This window comes from Arvicanthis niloticus, chromosome 2 (assembly GCF_011762505.2).
Source record: "Arvicanthis niloticus isolate mArvNil1 chromosome 2, mArvNil1.pat.X, whole genome shotgun sequence".
NCBI lineage: Eukaryota > Metazoa > Chordata > Mammalia > Rodentia > Muridae > Arvicanthis > Arvicanthis niloticus.
Genome location: NC_047659.1, coordinates 142,561,378 through 142,579,893, shown reverse-complemented (window position 1 = coordinate 142,579,893; position 18,516 = coordinate 142,561,378). Strand labels below are relative to the sequence as shown.

The 18,516-nt window shown below is 46.9% G+C and overlaps 1 protein-coding gene across 16 annotated transcripts in view; it reads left to right on the top strand.

Moving 5' to 3' along the window:
- Positions 1-18,516, top strand: part of LOC117703469 (uncharacterized) — an 83,260-nt gene that overhangs the window by 55,490 nt on the left and 9,254 nt on the right. For 11 of the 16 annotated variants that reach the window (XR_013109061.1, XR_013109063.1, XR_013109059.1 and 8 more), the window contains 2 exons: positions 13,076-13,273; positions 18,013-18,115. Coding sequence is in view for 2 of the 16 variants with exons in the window: in XM_076930331.1 (XP_076786446.1) it covers positions 1,045-1,101; positions 6,202-6,322; positions 6,822-6,886; positions 13,076-13,273; positions 13,835-14,002; positions 18,013-18,087 (684 nt within the window). In the remaining 14 variants the exon portion in view is untranslated. Of the gene's footprint in view, positions 1-1,006; positions 1,102-6,201; positions 6,323-6,821; positions 6,887-13,075; positions 13,274-13,834; positions 14,003-18,012; positions 18,116-18,516 lie in introns of those variants that run through there. The other 5 variants (XR_013109058.1, XR_013109057.1, XM_076930331.1 and 2 more) reach the window with 3 other exon arrangements.

Here is an 18,516-nt window from a genome sequence, read left to right as displayed (position 1 = left end):
CCCTCCCTCCCTCCCACCTTCCCTCCCACCTTCCCTCCCTCCTTCCCTTCCTCTTTCCCTTCCTCCCTCCCACCCTCCCTTCCTTCCTTCCTTCCTTCCTTCCTTCCTTCCTTCCTTCCTTCCTTCCTTCCTTCTACTTTTCTTGTTTACTTCTTATTTTGGGGTATTCTTTTTTTTGTTTTGTTTTGTTTTTTGTTTTTGTTTTTTTGAGACAGGGTTTCTCTGTGTAGCCCTGGCTGTCCTGGAACTCACTCTGTAGACCAGGCTGGCCTCGAACTCAGAAATCCTGCCTCTGCCCCTCAGAGTGCTGGGATTAGTCACCATGCCCAGCAGGAGGTAGCTTTCTATTGAGCTTGCCGAGGAGAATTAGAAGAATGCAAACATGAGTTTCTGTGTGTCCTCCCTCCCCCTTCTGTAGGAGCATGTCACTTTGGTTTGTGTCATCCTTTCTTCTCTGTTCACACACACACACATGCATATGTGTACAAAGCATGTGTGTAAAGCATGTGTGTGCACACACACACATACATGAGCCATTTGAGATTGACTTGGAAACATGGTCATTTGACATCACCTGACACAAGGGTATTGTCAGTCTCTCTTGGCCCTGACTCCTCCTGTCTCTGGTGTCCTGATCTTAAACAGTTCCTGAGTCTTTGAATTTTGTAACTTGGGAGGTCTTGATAAAGTCTAAGTCAGTTTCTTTGTAGAATGCCTTCCATCTTAACACTGCCTAGTGTTTCCTCAGGCCCGGTGTTAGCCTCTGTTTCTCTGACAGGACTGTCATAGACGTGACATGCTTTGGCTATGTCACAGCAGAAAGCTCAAGACCCAAACCCTGTGATGCCCGTTTAGGTGTAGTGAGAGATGGTGTTTCCTCTCCGAGGTCAGGAGAGTGCCTTACTGGTCTTTTTTCCGCCTAACTGGTATTTGTGAAGTGACCCTTCAGAGCAGTTTTGTATAAGATTATGATCCTTTTGTCCTCTTAAATTCTTGTTAGTTCATCAGTCAGACCTGTGGCTCTGGAGTTTTCTTTGTGATGTGATGTGGTTTTGGCAAGAAGATGAGGACTTCACTTCCGTTTTTCTTCTGTGTCTTTGGGTAAGTTGGATACCTAAGAAAGCTGACTGACTTCATCCCAGCGGGAGGGTTAGCAGTGTCTGTCCATCCAATCCTGTGGGGCAGAGCTGCGGCATTTCTGTTGGTCATTAGTTCTCAGTTCGGCTTGAGCACGTCAGCCTCACTTTCCACTGTTTCCTCCATTCCACTTCCTAGAGCTCAGCTTCCTTGGATTTCTCTAACCTGGTAAAAAAGCAAACATTGCTCTTTAACCCTGTCTTTTTCTGCTGTGTTTAAAGTAGCAGGTTCAGTGTTTATGTCTTTCTAATTTATTAACCTTTATCATCAAGGAGAATTCTTTGTGTTTAAAGTTCCTCCTTTCATGGGTCCATGATGGAGTCTCTTTTGTCTAGACTCAATGTTTATGTCTTTTAGTTGGCATACTTGATCCATTTTTGCTTGATATAGTTGTTTACATCTTTGGATTTATCTCTACTCTCTTTCTATCTGTTTTTTTATTTTTCTTATAAGTTTTTGTTCTTCTGTTAAATTTTGTTCTTCTTTCTTTGTGTATTGGAGTAACTGAATGCTTTTTAGGATTTTAACTTTAGGATTTAGACATATTTTTTTAAAACTACATAATCATCTCATTAGGTGCTAAAAAAGCGTTTGACAAATACAACACCCTTCAGGTTAAAAGTCTTGGAAAGATCAGAAATTCAAGGCCCATACCTAAACATAATAAAAAGCAATATACAGCAAGCCAGTAGCTAGTATCAAGCTACATGGAGAGAAACTTGAAGCAATCCCACTAAAATCAAGGACCAGACAAAGATGCCCACTCTCTCCCTATCTATTCAGTATAGTACTCAAAGTCCTAGCCAGAGCAATTAGACAACAAAAGGAGGTCAAAGGGCTATAAATTGGAAAGGAAGAAGTGAAGATACCACTATTTGCAGATGATATGATAGTATACATAAGTGACCCCAAAAATTCCACCAGAGAACTCCTTCAGCTGATAACAACTTCAGCAAAGTAGCTGATTATAAAGTTAACTCAAACAAATCAGTAGCTTTCCTCTACTCAAAAGGTAAATGGGCTGAGAAAGAAATTAGGGAAATGACACCCTTCACAATAGTCACAAGTAATATAAAATATCTTGGTGTGAAGCAAGTGAAAGATCTGTATGACAAGAACTTCAAGTCTCTGAAGAAAGAAATCAAAGAAAACCTCAGAAGATGGAAAGATCTCCCATGCTCATGGATTTGTAGGATTAACTTAGTAAAAAATGGCCATTTTACCAAAAGCAATCTACAAATTCAGTGCAATCCCTGTCAAAATTCCAACTTAATTCTTCATAGAGATAGAAAGAGCAATTCTTAAATTCATCTGGAATAACAAAAAATCCCAGGATAGTGAAAACTATTCTCAACAATAAAAGAACTTTTGGGAGAATCACCATCCCTGACCTCAAGCTGTACTACAGAGCAATAGTAATAAAAACTGCATGGTATTGGTTCAGAGACAGGCAGGAAGATCAATGGAATAGAATTGAAGACCCAGAATTAAACCCACACACCTATGGTCACTTGATCTTTGACAAAGAAGCCAAAACCATGTAGTGGAAAAAAGACAGCATATTCAGTAAATGGTGCTGGCTCAAATGGAGGCCGGCATGTAGAAGAATGAACATTGATCTATTCTTAATCCTTGAATAAAGCTCAAGTCCAAGTGGATCAAGGACCTCCACATAAAACCAGATACACGGAATCTACTAAAAGAAAAAGTGGAAAAGAGCCTCAAATACATTGGCACGGGAAATTTTCCTAAACAGATTTAGACATTTTTAATATGTTTGTCAGCATAGTCTCTGTCACCTGCTCTCACCCTCTGTGCTGTTATTTTCATATATTACATTATGAACAAAAAAAGTATGTAGTTACAATCCTTTAAAACCCTATATTTTGAAGAAATTACTAAGAAATTACTAGGAAAGATACAGCTTCTTTTTTTTTCCTTTTTTTTTTTTTTTTTTTTTTTTTTTTTTTTTTTTTTTGGTTTTGGTTTTGGTTTTGGTTTTTTGAGACAGGGTTTCTCTGTGTAGCCCTGGCTGTCCTGGAACTCACTCTGTAGACCAGGCTGGCCTCAAACTCAGAAATCTGCCTGCCTCTGCCTCCCAAGTGCTGGAATTAAAGGCGTGCGCCACCACTGCCCTGCTAAGATATAGCATTTCATATGCTCAATTTACCATTTCTGATGACTCTCCTTTCTGTCATTTGTCTTCCATATAAAGGACTTCCTTCAAGGCTTCATGCAGTTCTGGTCTTAAAAGAGTCTTTACTTTGCTTCAATTTTATGCTAGTTTTACTGGGTATAGAATTGTGAGTATACAGGTTTGTTTCTTTTCCCTCGTAGACTGTTAAAACCATTTTATTGCTGTCAGGTCTCCTGTTTCTCTCGGAAGTCAGCCTTCATTCTTATGCTTTTATAGACAAAGTATCTTTCTCAGCCCCAAGCTTTCCTCTTCACTTTCCTCCTCCTTCCTCTTTCTCTTCCCATCTTCCTCCTCTTCCTCCTCCTCTTCTTCCCTTCTTCCTCCTCTTCTCTTCCTCCTCCTCTTTCTCTTCTCCTTTTTCTTCTTCTCTTTTCTCTTTGGGTCCTAACAATGTTTATCCTACTGTCATTGAACAACCTAGATTTTACAGGATTTGTGGAGTTAGGGGATTTTTCCCCTCTCACACAGGCTTTCCATTGTCTTTCCCCTGGGAGTCTAGGATTTGAAGATACACTTTAATCCTTGGTTTTAGCCTATGGGTCTTTGTCCCTTTGATGATCAGATTTGGCCATCGTTGTGTGTCTTAAATTGGGAAACATTGCCTCAGGTGACTCTGGTTGTAGCCTTCTCTGCACTTCCAGCTTCTCTGTAGATTTTTTACTTTGCTGGTTGTACTTTGAAGCTCTAAGATTTTAGTGTTGATCTATCACCCTGTCTGCGCAGTTTTGGAGGCTTGGTGTTTTGGTATCCAAGTGTGAATGTGTCTGCAGCAGCTCCGTGAGGTTAGTTTTCCTGGATGCCTGCCGCAGGTGGCTCCCATTGCTGTTCGTTTCAGGTGACTCCTTGCATTATGGGTCACTTTTCTCTCTGACATCTGCGAACTGAGGTTTGGTAAGACATTGAAGGTTTTACATGATTCATTGGAAAAACTACCCCAGGTTACATCTCTAATATAATTTTGTCCCAGTAGTTGGTTGCCTTGAGCTAACCTCCAACACAGAACAGTTTCCCTTGTGAGCCTCAGTTAAGACTGCTGCTTGATGTGTCTCATCTCTGCTGACTCCTCTGGAATCTTGCCCACACACATGTAACTTGTGGTTCACCAAGGATTTCAGCAGACATGTAACTTGTGGTTCACCAAGGATTTCAGCAGATCTTAGAGATGCCTGCCTTACTTGAGAACCTGCCCTTTGTAGTGCAGGCCTTGTCTTGTTTTTGAGGTGACCTCACCCTGTAGGTCCCACTGGCCTTGAACTCACTCTATACCTCATAATCCTCCTGCTTCAGCCTCCTACCTGGCCTTCATCTTTTAAGGGCAGCCAGACATCCAGTCTCTGCCTTTTGGCTACTCCCTGTCATTACTCTCAAGTGACTGGCTCTGCAGGTTGTTAGACTTCTGCAGGGGTTCATCCAGCAGAGCTTGTGGAAGGCTCCATGACCACTGCAGTGACAGAACGAATGCCTGAGGAGCAGCTCAAAAGGAAACATTGATTTGCTTCCTTATTTTTGCAGTTCCAGAGCTTCTCATCTGCAATGATGGGAAGATGAGGTAGAATGGCTGACAACAAGGAGGACAAAAGGCTGGCTTGAGCCCCAGCCCCAGGCTGCCCTACTCTCCATAGTCCTACCACCCCCATGATAGATTAAAGCTCTCAAGCCAGGGGCTGCTTTGTGGAGATACCTCATGTTCAGAGTTGTGCCACCTTCCCTGTTCTGCTCTCCTCAGTCCGGTTCTATTCCAGGGCAGCTGTTGCAAAGTTCTGTAGTCTCTGGGCCTGTAGTCTCTGTTCTGTAGTCTCTGGGCCTTTGCTGAGAGTCTTGAGCTGCTCATGCATTGTCACTGTGTTTTCTTTGTAGTCCTCAGGGATATTTCAACTCTTTTTAAAGTTTGTAAGTTTTAACTTCTAGATGTGTGTGTGTGTATTTGTTTCTCCTAGCTGGTTTTTTTTGGTTTTTTTTTGCCTATGAATCACACTTTCTAATCTCATGCTTATTTTGTTTATTTTTTAATGGTGTTAGATTCATGCCTGTGCAAGTTTTGTTTTTGTTTTCTGTTGTATCTTCTTGATAAAGTAGAAACTAGAGTCCCTTGCTTCCCACTGAGCAGGGTTGAGCAGGGCTGCCTCAGCTGTGAGAGGCATTTCAGGCTGTGCTGCCCAGGCAGGGTCGGCAGCCGCATGTGCAGTTGGTTCTTTGTTGTATGTAAGGTTTTGCCTTTCTCTGTGACCCAGCTGCTACAGCCAACCCTGTATGTGCACAGTTCAGAGATTTTTCCAGCGAGGCAGATAGATGGAGTCATGATGGTGGCTCCCCCTTTTTTGGCTCCCTCCTCGCCTCCTCCCTAAGCATTCTGAACTCTTTCAGCTTTTCTCAAAGGCTCAAACTTGAATTCTCAAACCAGTAAGCCTGTAGTGTTTGCTTGGGGTCTCCCTTTTCTGCTCAGGGATACAGCATGGGAAGCTTGCCCACCGGTAGGTAGCTGTGTGGAGCAGTGTTGCCAGTGTGGCCTGTGGCAGTGTCTTACTCAGGAGGGTTGGTTTGTGTTTATACATGTGTTTGACATGTTTCAGTACTGGCTACCACATCTGAAAAGTCAGCAAGCGCAAATGAAAACCCTTATGGATCAAAATGAGCCAGGGATGACCAGCTGTGGGCCCATGGTGAGGGTCGGGCAGTTGCCAGTTGGGCTGCAGTTGAGCTCATATCTGGGTAAAGTTAGGGTAATATTTGGCCTCTGTTGGTCATCTAACTTGACAAGAACTCAAAAGGCACTGCGTTTCCCTTCCTCAGTGTTTGCGGCCTAGCTTGAATGCATGCTTTGAGGGTTCTTTTTGATCCGTGTGATGGAGATACCTCTCTTGTTACAGATAATCTGCAGAGTAGCGTCCATACTGACCACGAGCACAGCTGAGCGCCTTCTGTTGCCTCAAGTCTTTGAACTGTGTAGTGACATGAAACTCTTCGAAGTTGGGAGGGGCTGTGCTGGAGGTAGGCAGCAGTACCACACTCGGGTCTTGATGCCTTGGGACGATTTCCTCCAGAGCCCTCTCCACCGTGCTGTACCTTCCACCACCACCCTGGCTTCTCTTGTGGCTGCCCAGAGTTGGCTGTAGCAGCAGTCATTGTAGGCAGTGATGCTCAGCCTCTGCTTTGCTCTTCAGGCCTTGTAGCTCATGGTCAGGACTGGGGTCTCATTTACTATGCAGAGAAGCGAACAGGCTCTGCCTTATCACCAACCAAATGCATTATGTATCAAGATCAATTAGGAGCCAGGAAACCATAGAAGGGGGTGCCCTCTTGTAAATCCCCTGCTTTCAATGCAGCAAGCTCCGAGCATGGCGCTGTGTGGGCGACGGGCCTAGTCCAGGCTTGTTAGCTGTCTGACTAGAGCGGTAATTGCTCTCAGGGATCCTGCCTGTTAGGCTTTATAATGTATTAGGATAAAAAGAAGGACAAAGAAATGATGGTGTGCCTCTGCCTCTCACAGTGTGCACCATGCATTTTGGCGATATTTGTCATGCTGTTGGACAAGAAGCCACTGAGAAAATTTTGGTATGTGAAATTTTGCCCATCATAATTACTACTACACTTCCTGGTGTACATTTCAAGTCTGGCTGGCAGGTGGGTGGGAACAGACAGCCCAGCTTCTGCTGTTCCTGTCCCTGGTCATGTGCTCAGGTATTCCCTGTCTGTCTGCACACTCCCTACTGCCTCCCAACACCCATCTGGAGCTCTCTCTTGCCCTAAAACCTGTGTACACTATATACACACACACACACACACACACACACACACACACACACACACACACACATATATATATATATATATATATATATATTTTTTTTTTTTTGGTTTAGGGATTAAAATCCAGAAGTTTGTCACCATTCAGGCCCCCTCACAAATGTCTCTTCTGCCATGCCTACAGTTACCCCACATCTGCTCCACTGTGCTGTTGTGGTGGGCTCAGCTCTGCCTATGCAGCTCAGCTGGGAGGCCTATAGTTTTCAAAGTTCTCATGACTAGTGTGGCAGGGCAGGTGCCATATCCACAGCCTCCCTCCTATGACTTTTGCCCCTCTAAAGTAGTGGCTCCTCTCAACTCTTATTCTAGCTGCGTGGTGAGACCCCCACATTCGTTAGCTTGGCTGGAGTGCTCTGGCCTTCTTGCCTGACCCAGACTCACCTGCTCACCTGCCATAGAATATTTATTTTATCTCTGTACACCCCTTGTAGTCTTTTGTGTAAAAGACCTGGGGAGGATTTCCCAGATGAGTTTTCAAGGGCAGGGACCAACCCCACTGCACTCATCTGTGCCTGGGCAACCACTGGGCTCCAGACCTGCACTTCCCTCTTCATAGAACGCTGTAGCTGTGTGGTTAGGATTTAACCTCAAAGAAGATTATCTCTAAACTGATTTTTACGTTTCAATTCAGAAGCACATTTTCTTTTTTTTTTTTTAAGGTGTAAGTCACATCAGCAAACACCATTGTAGCCTAAGACTGGTTTATTGTGAGCCTCTGCTCTGAAGACACTGAGAACATTGGCATCATGGGTCTCTAGTGAGGATGTCAGTGGCCAGAACAGACATTTTTCTGTAGGTGGCTCTTCCCACCATCAGATCCCACTCCCGTTGGTAAAACATTTCAAGCTAAGTGCTTTACATTAGGATATTAAAATCAACGTCCTTTAAAGGATAAAATTTAAAAGATACACTTGCCATCTTCATGTAGATATAAGTGAGCATATATCAAAATTATATTTAACTCACTTGCTAATAAAGGAAACCAGAAAACTATAATGGTTCAGCTCAGTGGGGAGCTCCCCTGCACACATTCACAATGCAAGCATGGAACCCCAAGTGACTTACAGAGGACTACACACAGATGTGCTTCCCTTTGGATATGGCTGCCTGTCTATAGACAGAACTTTTCCCATCTGTCCTTCTGTGTAGCACAGACTCGCCTACTTGCAGTCCTTCTCCTTCAGGAGTGCTGGGAGTCCAGCTGTGAGCGCCTGCCTTGTTAGCTCACTCTCTACCACCATAGAATTGAAGGCACCCTGCTCAAAGGCGGAGTCCTGGCTGGGTGACCAACTGGTCAGAGTCTCTGACTTTTGAGGAAGGAGCCTTGGCCCTTTTTCTGGAGTGTTTTCTCCATTATCCTCTTAACTTTAGCCAAATTACATGTTAAAGTTAGGTGGTGAGAGAACTACGCCTTCTTTTCCTATGTGACTCCTTTAGAGAATGTGTGTTGCTCTTATTTTATTACTACTGCTTTGTTATGTCCCTATGGCTCTCTGTTCATGCACTATGGGGACTGGGGCTGGCTATCCACAGGGCGCACTTAATTGGGTAGCTCCATTTTTTGTTTGTTTGGTTGGTTGGTTTTTGGTTTTTCCAGACAGGGTTTCTCTGTGTAGCTATGGCTGTCCTGAAACTCACTCTGTAGACCAGGCTGGCCTCGAATTCAGAAATCTGCCTGCCTCTGCCTCCCGAGTGCTGGGATTAAAGGCGTGCGCCACCACTGCCCGGCTGTTTGTTTGTTTGTTTGTTTGTTATTATTATTATTATTGAGCTCTGCTCAGCTAACATGTGGGGGATGCAGAAAGCGTGTACAGAGTGCTTCACGGCCGTGTCCTCCACTTCCCCCGGGGTCCGCAGGGCCCAGCTCTCACCTCTCTTCATCAGACTCCTCAGTGATCACTGTGGCTGGGTGAGTGTTCACACAGCTGCCAGCTGCACTGGTCTCTGCAGGAGCAAGCACTCCAGCTCTCCAGTGTCCATCTTGGTTTCTGGCTTGTTTCTTTCCCTTCCCTTTCTGTCATCTGTGTGCATAGTAAAATCAGGATGCCGTGAGGTCAGAGCCAGGGTAACTGAAGTCTCAGAAGCTTTGAGGCAGATACTGAGAAAGAGGAAAGTGCGCAGCATGGAAGCCGGCACTAAGAAGTCTCTGTGTGCCTGGCCTTCTCTCCTGTGCTGCCACAGGCATGCGGAGTACTGTCTGGAAGGTCTCCTGGGTACTTTATGAAGACTAGTGTCCCATGGAATTCACATTCTAGAAACATGCAAACTCTAGTGTGAGGCTGTGTGCCTCTTTTCTGTTGATAATAGTCCATTTGGCTTTTAGGGAATGGCTGGGAAGTAGCAAATCTGAGTAGATGCCTTGGGGTGGGTAAGTGGGGTCTGCCGTCTCTGTTCTGCCTGGTTTTACACCTGCTTGCTGCTGTGGGTCAACAGTGTGTTCCAGATGTTCCAGGCTGCCTTTCAGTCACTTGGCCAGTTTATATCCACCTTTGCAAGCCTGTCCTGGGCTGATCTGTACATTCCAAAGGATGGCACCCTGAGCATCAGGCCACCAAGCCAAGAAGTGGAGTCTTAAGTTTGCCCCTGGATCACCCAGGCCCAGCAGCTGCAGTGCCACCTTATCGAGTAAACACTGGCCAGGATGCTTGGCACTGCCAGCTCCCTTCACCCCCAGCATCCACCTAGGATCCTAGCAATTATCTCGTCTCCAGCTTTAGTAATAGTGACCTTCTGGGCAAGATGGAATATTAGAGCTTTAATTATGTAAAGAAGCAAAAAGTAATTGCAATAACGATTTCGAAACATGACTGCCGGGTTATAAATAATGAAGCTACCATGTCTCCTCAGTTTAGATAAAATATTCATTGAGGGTGGTGATTAAATAACCTGTAAAGAAAATTGTCTCTTTCTCCTTGATTAATGAAGTTCTTCAGAGAATTTACACAGGAAAAAAGGTGAAGTCTCCTAGATGTACGTTTGTGACACCTGACATTCTGTGTATACAAAGGCCTGTCTCTGTGCTGTGTTGACCCTCAGTTCCTTCCTAGTGTGGTGGTTGATCTTGTGTTTGTCGTGCCTGCCCTCTGAGAATGGCAGGCAGGTAGGTAGTTTTTACACACCTCTCTGCCGGCAGTGCTGCCTGGGGGCATGAGGTGGGACTGTGTGGGCAGTTGACACCTTGATTACAGAACCTCCTCATCCCCATCAGAGCTCATTGTGCTTGTGCCAGTGACAGTCCTGGGGACTGGCACACAGTCAGCTCTTCCTCCCTTCTTGGGCTTTTGTTCCAAAGCCTGCCCCCTGCTGGGGTGCTCATAAATATGCAGTAGAAGTCGGCTGAGCGTCCTAGGGCTGTTCTCAGAGCATTCTGTTCTGCAGGAGGCAGAGTGGGGCCGCCAGAAGCTGTGAGGCTGCAGTCTTCTGACAGCACATGGCAGGTGCTCATTCAGGAAAGAGTGGGGGCTGAGGTGTAGGTGCTGCTCTTGTTCCTTCTGGGGTGTTCCATGGTATGGACAGCTTGCTCCTCCCTTTGCCCTAGCGCTAGAGCTCCTGTGCACACAGAGCCAGATGTCCTTCTGCAAGGAACGTCAGCCGAGTGGAGTCCAGTCATCTGCACACCAGCAGCTCCTCCACAGACACAACAGAAAACCATCCAGAGAGTCCTTCCTAAGTCAGGGCTCATGTGATGGGGATTTCTCCAGGCAGCAGTCCCTTCTCAAAGCTCCCTGTTGTCAGTGGCTGCCTCAGCAACAGATACCCTGAAACAGGTCCAGAGACAGTGAGGACATGTTCAGTGCGTTACTGTGTTGGCGAACTCCTCAACTTGATAGAAGCAAAGATTTGGAGGTGCTTCTGAGTGAGCTGGGCCACTGAAAGGGAGCCACGGTGGGCCTGAGGCTGCATGTGACAGTTGTGTGGCCAGGAGCGAGATTCAGAAAGTCCTTCAGAATTTGCAAGGGCATCTGCTGCATGACCTGCTTCCTTGCCCACGTGCTACTGTGTCCGTGTGATCAGTTGCACGTGTACACCAGGGGCATGCATAGCACAGTTTGGTGTCTCTAGCAGCACCTGTCTGATGTCTGGTTTTCTGGTTCCAGGCAGTATGTGCACAGCCTGGAGGGAGCCCTGACAGAGAAGTGCTTGGGCACATCTGTGCTGATGGAAGGTTTATTAGCTCCAGAGACAGTGACATCATTTCCCAAGTTACACATCCTTTCTGGCCATGAACATCTCAGGGCAGCCTTCCTTTTGGAACCTATAAGCTAAGGTCTTCACTAAGTCCTAAGATTTCTTTCTTTTTTTAAGCATATAGGAAAAGCACGACTTCTTTGAGGTGTTTTTCATTTCATGACTAATGCTCCCACCAAGTGTAGGTGGGGTCTAGGAGCCGGCCTCCTAATCCTATTGTTGTGTAACCCCAGTTGGTCTTGAGTGGCTCTGCAGAGCTGTGCTTCGGTTTGTGCCACGTGAGAGAAATTAGAAAAATAACACTTGCTGCTGTTGCTGGGCAAAGGTTTGTGATGCTCGGGAAAGGAAATGTGAGGACCAGTTCGCCCCATGATTAGTCTTTGTCTGCCAGTCTCTGAGTAAACGAACCCGTGATTGCCGAAGGGATGAACAAGTGGTCCACTTCTGCAGGCTGCAGGCAGAGGGCTGGGGTGGGATGCACACTGCCACAGCTGCTCAGCTTCCCAGTAACAGGAGCTGATCAGGGCTGCTCAGCAGGGACCCTTGGAGGCTGGTAGAGGGGCTTGTGTAGGCAGTTCTGCCTGGGGTGTGCTGAGGACTGAGGGGTGTCCAGAAGAGGCACAGGGCAGGAAGCTGGTCATTTCTGGGGGTAGAGAAACTATCAGGGGATCCTGAGCCTGCAGATCCAGGGCTGGACTGCAGAGGGTTGGCCCTGTTCCTGGGAAGCCATTGTTTGCACTCTTACGCACATATTTACATAGCTAATTTCTCACTAAGAAGGACTGTTAGCTTTTCTCAGATCTCAGAGGGGTCACTAACCCCCAGAGATCGAGAAACAAATGACACATTTCACATTCTGGCTGTTGCAGTGGGCCTGGTGTGCTGGACTTGGGAGGTAAGACTTATCCCAGCACAGTGGGGAGCCCCTACAAGCTCAGCATTGCAGAGAATATCTGTATTGTAGGAACAGCATGCAAGGGTGGGGGTAGAGCATGTGTCATGCACACTGCAGATGGAAATGTACAGTTTTAATTTGTGTAGAAAAATAGGTGAAGTACGTCCTTTGAGTCCCCACACTACTATGTAAATAAACTTAACGTGTATGCGCATGCATATGTGTGAATAGGAGGGGGAGCAGCCATCCTGCTTTATAAATGGGGTGTACAACAACCCTTGTCAAGGAGGATGGCCTCCCAGACTCCTCTGCTCTATAACCTCACTTGTCCTTCTGTGAGAGACAGTGGCGTTAAACTGACTTTTACTAGTGGATGTTTGGAATCCAGATGTGCTGCCCTGGGTAACTGATGAGCCCTTGGATGGTCACACTAGTGGCCAGCATCGCAGCTGGCAGGGGGCTCATGCTGAGACTCACTGAGTCTGGTACTAGGCACTCTCCACTTATGGAAGAGGTGTATGTGCCTCTAGGAAAAGCCCATTTTTCGGGCCAAAGCTTGGTGCCTAACCCTCTGAAATGAACCCAGGATCTACATTAAGTTATTAAAATCTTTTAAAAATTTTTTGAGATAGGCTCTTACATAGCCCAAGCTAGTCTGGACCTTGCTTTGTAATAGAGGGTGACTTCAAACTTCTGATCTTTCTGCTGCCACCTCCCAAGTGCTGGGAAACCCAGCTTATGGGGTGCAGGGGACAGAAAACAAGGTTCTGTGGATAGCAGGCACACAGTCTACCGACTGAACTGCGTGCCCAGCCCCATGCAGTTATGAGACCTTGCTGCTTCTCTTCCTGCAGCTCGAGTTCAGGTATTATCTGCCTGCCACATTGAAAGCAGCACAGCTCGACTCTGCTGGTGAACCTGAGAGCAAGCAGACACAAGGTCTGAAGGAAGAGCCTGTGTCAGATCCCAGCCCTGCCTCTGACAATCACATCCTCCTGTCAGCTTCATCATCTCAGAATGAGCTCTCCGTGGCCAGGATATTACAGAGCACAGTAAGTACTTGCCCTATCCCTCAGCCACCGAGGATGTGACAGAAATCACAAAGCTGCACTTGCTTTTATTAATACATCCCTGCAGAGAAGATAAATGGCAAATTTCATTTCATTCTTAAGGTCATGTTTTGGATAACTAGACAACCAATCAATCAGGTGATTGATCACCCTGAATCCCTTCTATGGGAACGGGGTGGGTACCAGAAACAATGCCCCACCCCCACCCCCGCGGGGTGGGGGTGGATGACAGGCAGTGCTCTTCGGGTATTAACGGTGTAAATGTCCTGGGTCATTGCTGGCAGTCACTTACGTCTCTAATAACAGAAGAGGGTGAATTCCAAGTTGCTGAAGGCCGTAGAGACTGGTAAGTGTGGCTGGCCTCTTGGTTCCCAGGTATCCTTTAATACCCAGCTGCTGAGTGACACTCCTTCCCAGACGGGAGACTTGGATAAGCCAGTGTCACCTACTTTCCATCCTGCAGTCTGGAGTATGCCCCTTTTGAAACCAGGACCCCAAATGAAACCAGAAGGGACCAGACTTCCTTCTTGCTTGTGTTTCTAGAAGCCTCCTAAGCCTTGTGGTGCTGGCCATTGTTCTGCCCTCCTAGTTCCTGCCCAGCTTGCACTTAGACCAATGAGGTGGTACCTTTTGACTCCTGTGAGCCAGGATGAGGCGGGCCTTGCAAGTTCACGGTCATCAGGACCCAGTGTACACTCCTCTGCTGACATGGTGGGTGATTTGGTTGTAGTGATAATTTATCACTCCCATCCTGTGCCGATCCAAAGAAGCAACAGTGCATGATCTGAATCTAAACTGTTTTAAAGTTGTTAAAGGTGATGTTAGATTAGTAGGAAATAATAGGAGATCCTGTGTTGCTATTGTTTCTAGAAAATTCCAAGAAAACTAGCCTGTTACCTTTGTTACCTGGCTGTAGAAACCCTGGGTATAGAGAACAACAGTGCAGGCTCTGGTGGGCTGTAGTTCTATTGTGGCTTCTTTATCAGAGGCAGAAATGGACAAAGAGGAGCAGCCCCCCTTACCCCCCACTCCGGGCCAAGCCTTCTGAGTGTGTGTAAAGTGCTAAGCTGGTGGAACTGCAGCTTAACTCTGGGCTCAGATGAGGTCAGCAAGGGGCCTCAGGGCCAGGTCTAGAGAAGAAAAAGGAAACTGGAAGCATGGATGGGGGAGTGCCCCTCTCTAGTGCAGTGCTCAGGGGTAGCACTGCACTATGCTGCCTGCTCGAGTCAGCATAGGGTACTGATGAGAAGGAGGCCTGTGCAAGGAAACCCTATTGCAGAAGTGCTTTCACTTTGCTCTCCCTGCGTCCCTCCCTGGCCACAGCCGTAGGTGGGGTGCAGATGGGACTGTGACTCCTGAGGAGCCGAGGTTCTCTAGACAGGCTCACCCCAGTGAGTGTGAGTGCCAGGCACTGTCCAGTGTGCCACCATACTTGGCCGTTATTGGAGAAATGAGCTCACAGGACTGGTGGTATTGAGTTGGGCTGACTGCTTACAGCCTGACTTAATTCTGAAGTCAGTGGTGTGCAGTGAGTAACTGCACTGGAGACTAGAGCAGGGTTTGTTTCTAATGCACTCAATTCAATTCCAGCCGAGTCGTGTTAGTGTGTGTGGATCCATGTGTAGAAACCCAAAAGAAACCTGGGTGTTCTACCAAAATGCTAGTGTTGTCATGTTTGCTATTCAGATAGACAGCATGCTTCTCTGTAAACATTGGACACTGAAGTCCAGATAGCATGCTCAGAGCAAACACAGCATCTATTGGGTTATTAATTGACTTCTGGATCATATATTGAGCTGATTTGTCAGAATCCATTAAGACAATAGACAGTATGACATTTCAAGTGCACGGTGGAAGTCCGTATGATGGTTGAAGCAGAAGGTCAGGGCCATCTCAGCTAGTGCTAATCAATGACCAGAGGCTGACACGCCACCCTTGGGCTTCTTGCTCATTTACATTGTTAACCTAATGTAAAGGTTCATCAGCACACATTAGGAGTGTTTGCACATGTGAGAACTCAGAACAGTTTACTGAGTACTGAGTAAACACTCCCCTGCTGGCCTGTCTTCTCTCTTCAGGTCACTGCTCCCTCACTGCCAGGCCTTCTGCCCGCACAAGGCCTGATTCCCAACAAAGGCCGAAGGTTTTGTCCTTTCTGAAAATTCACCTCTGCCCCCCCTCCACCCCCCCCCCTTGTTTTTTCAAGACAGGGTTTCTCTGTGTAGTCCTGGCTGTCCTGGAACTCACTCTGTAGACCAGGCTGGCCTTGAACTCAGAAATCAGCCTGCCTCTGCCTCCCAAATGCTGGAATTAAAGGCGTGCGCCACCACCATCCGGCACCTCTGCACCTTCTTAGCCATGTTAGAGGCTGCTAGTTGGTCCTACAAAGGATACCCTGGCCTAAAAGAGCAGAAGTGCAAGCCCACCTGTAGGCATCTCCAGCTTTTAAGTGTAAGCACGGCTGTTTGTAAGGCAGTCTTGGCGCTGGGAAGTGAGGTGCCTTCTGCAGGGCACTGGCAATGATTGGCCTGTGTGCAGGTTCCTTGATGGGGTGGGTGAGGATGCTGTTCTCCTTTGGTGTCAGTTTGTAACATGTCCCATCAACTCTATAGGATCCAACTGAGCCTCAAAGTCTAAGCAGTGACTGTCTGGAGACAGAACAGGGGCAGGGACAGACTGTGCTTGAAGACAGTGAACCTAAAGTTCAGATTTGTTTCTTGAAACGGAAGTAAAGGAAAAAAAAATCTATAGTGCCGAGCCTTTAACTTTCCTTACAGTTCAGTTCATGGCGGCCACTGAAGCCAAGTGATTTTCTTCCGCTAGTATTAACTATGTATCTAGTTAATTATGTTGATAATATTTTCTCTCTGAAAATCATTGTGAAGTAGTGTTCAAAGTCAGTAAAGGTCAACCGTCAGAGGGAAAGATGACCTCACGCTAACGCTTGACAGCGACTGCTTTTGCTTGTTTTGGTACAAAAATGTTGTAAACTTCTTTTGTTGGGCTGTTTCCATCCCTCTTTCTTAGGGCCATACAGAGCCCCTTAAATACTCTAAGTCATTATCACACATTGGTCTTCCAGAGCCAGGTATACACAGTCAGGTGTTTGCACTGAGGGACACCTCAGGATCTCCTGATGATCCCAAAGGTAGTCTCGGGCCAAGCTTCCTGGGCTGCTGTAGAGGACGGTCTCCACATTGGACCTGCTGCCATGCTCTCTGCTCTCTGCTCTCTGACAAGGCTGCGTTGCCTTTGGAGCAGCTGACTAGGCACTAATGTCCGTCAGGCTGTCCGTGCCTCCTCATCTCTGCCTCGCTGCAACATCTGCCCTGCTGGCTTCAGCCCTCTTTGCCAATAGGATGATCTCCTTTCTCCTGCTTCCTCAGTTCTACTGTATCAGTTTGTTCCCATGACTAACCCAGCTAGAGTCCAGACACTGACATGGCCAAGCACTGTGCAGACAGCCTCCCTGGGGTGGCCCTCAACAGTCAGAACTGGCACTCCCTGAAGGAGACTTAGGAAATGTTGGCTTCAGACATTCAGGTAAGAGGAGCTTGCACAGAGGCACAGAGGGGGAGTATTGAGTAGCAGGCCCTGGAGGCTACAGTGCAACTTGTTGACCTGACTTTCATGTAGTTGGGAGCTGGTTTCCTTATTGGTCTCTGGAGAAACGCTAGGAACATTGAATTAAATTTGCTTGTGGTGGCTCGTGTGTCTGCTGTCACCCCTAGTGGAAGGTCTGTCGTGTCCTTGCCTTCTCCATTCATGAACTGGAAGTGATTCTTGGGGATCAGTTGACAGCAGCTGGCCTGGTGCCTATCTCCAGTGGCTTCCTGAAGGATCTGGACAAAGGCCGTGTAGGAGTCCTTAAACACCTGTATGACTTCCTAAAGGTGGGAGACGGTTGCAGACACTCAGGCCTTCCTGCAGGTTGCTGAGGTGCGCAGCTTGGATGGGCTCTGGGTCCATGGATAGCAGCTGTGCTCCTCTCATCCTGCAGGGGAAATGTGACCAGAATCTAAAGGTGGACACTCGGGCCTCTGCTGCTGCTGCTCAGATCCTGTAGGGCTGTGCTTCTCAGGAAGGTTCCTAGAGGGCAAAACCCAAGGTTCCCAGCAGTGACCTGGCTTACCAAAGAAGTCACCTGCTAAAAGGCAGCTCTGCACATAGGAAGACCTTTGCTGCAAGATGCTATAGCCACTGCTGGGCCTTCCCCTTAAAGAGACAATGAATGTAAAAACAAGGCCTTAGAAGTTACTTAGACAGATGAATTTGTGGAGTGACTATGACCCAGGGTTGCCTCTAAGAGGGACTTTGGTGTTCACTGACCCCACTCAGATCCTGCCTTTCATTACAGAGGAGGGGTCTCAGCCAGAGGGGTAGCAGAGCCATTATCCACCAAACACAAAGACACACTTCCTTGGGTAGGAAAGCACAAGGATTTCAGGCACAAGGGTTAGAGAGAGATATGTGGGCTGGGGTGTGGTCATGTGCTTTCCCACCAGACAGAAGGCAGGCATTGTTGAAAATATGCTTGTACTTGGTACCAGCTATCAACCATGCTAATGTAGAGTCATCCATGCCTGGGGCTGTATAGGTAGCATGGTATGAGGGAGACAGGTTTTTTGGTTGGTGAGAAACATATAGCTTGCAGAGAAATAAAGGGGTCCTGGGGTCACCTTGAGCCTGACATGTCATTTATGGAGATGTATTTTCAACAGTTGCTTCATGAGGACAAGAGGAGAGAGCACCTCTCTGCCAGCTGCAGGAGTTGGTGTCGACTGACAGCAGCCTGAACTGGAGGGTTTGGTATGAACCAGCAGAGTGAGTAAGCCCTGTCTATGGCCATGAGAAGCAAGTCAGCAAGGGAGCGTTCTCTTTAAAATTGACTTCAGAACTAGCAGTACAGTGCTCTTTTGGATAAAAAGATTATGTTTTTATTAAGGTATAAACAGAATTCCAAAGCTCTGAGTTATAGATGTACCCCCCATCTCTGGGGAGACATCCATTTTCACATGAAGACAAGGCTAGAGTTGCTCTGGCATTGGAGTGCTCTACTGTTCTATGAAGCAGTTTATTCGAACCAAATAAAAGATGACTCACCCACTCTTCAGTATTTCGCTTTGAATTGGAGTGGGTTTGCAAAGCTTTCTTGAACTTTCTGTGTGCTGCCTTCTCTGTAGGACACATGGTATACCTCATACACCTGAGCAAACAAAGGATGC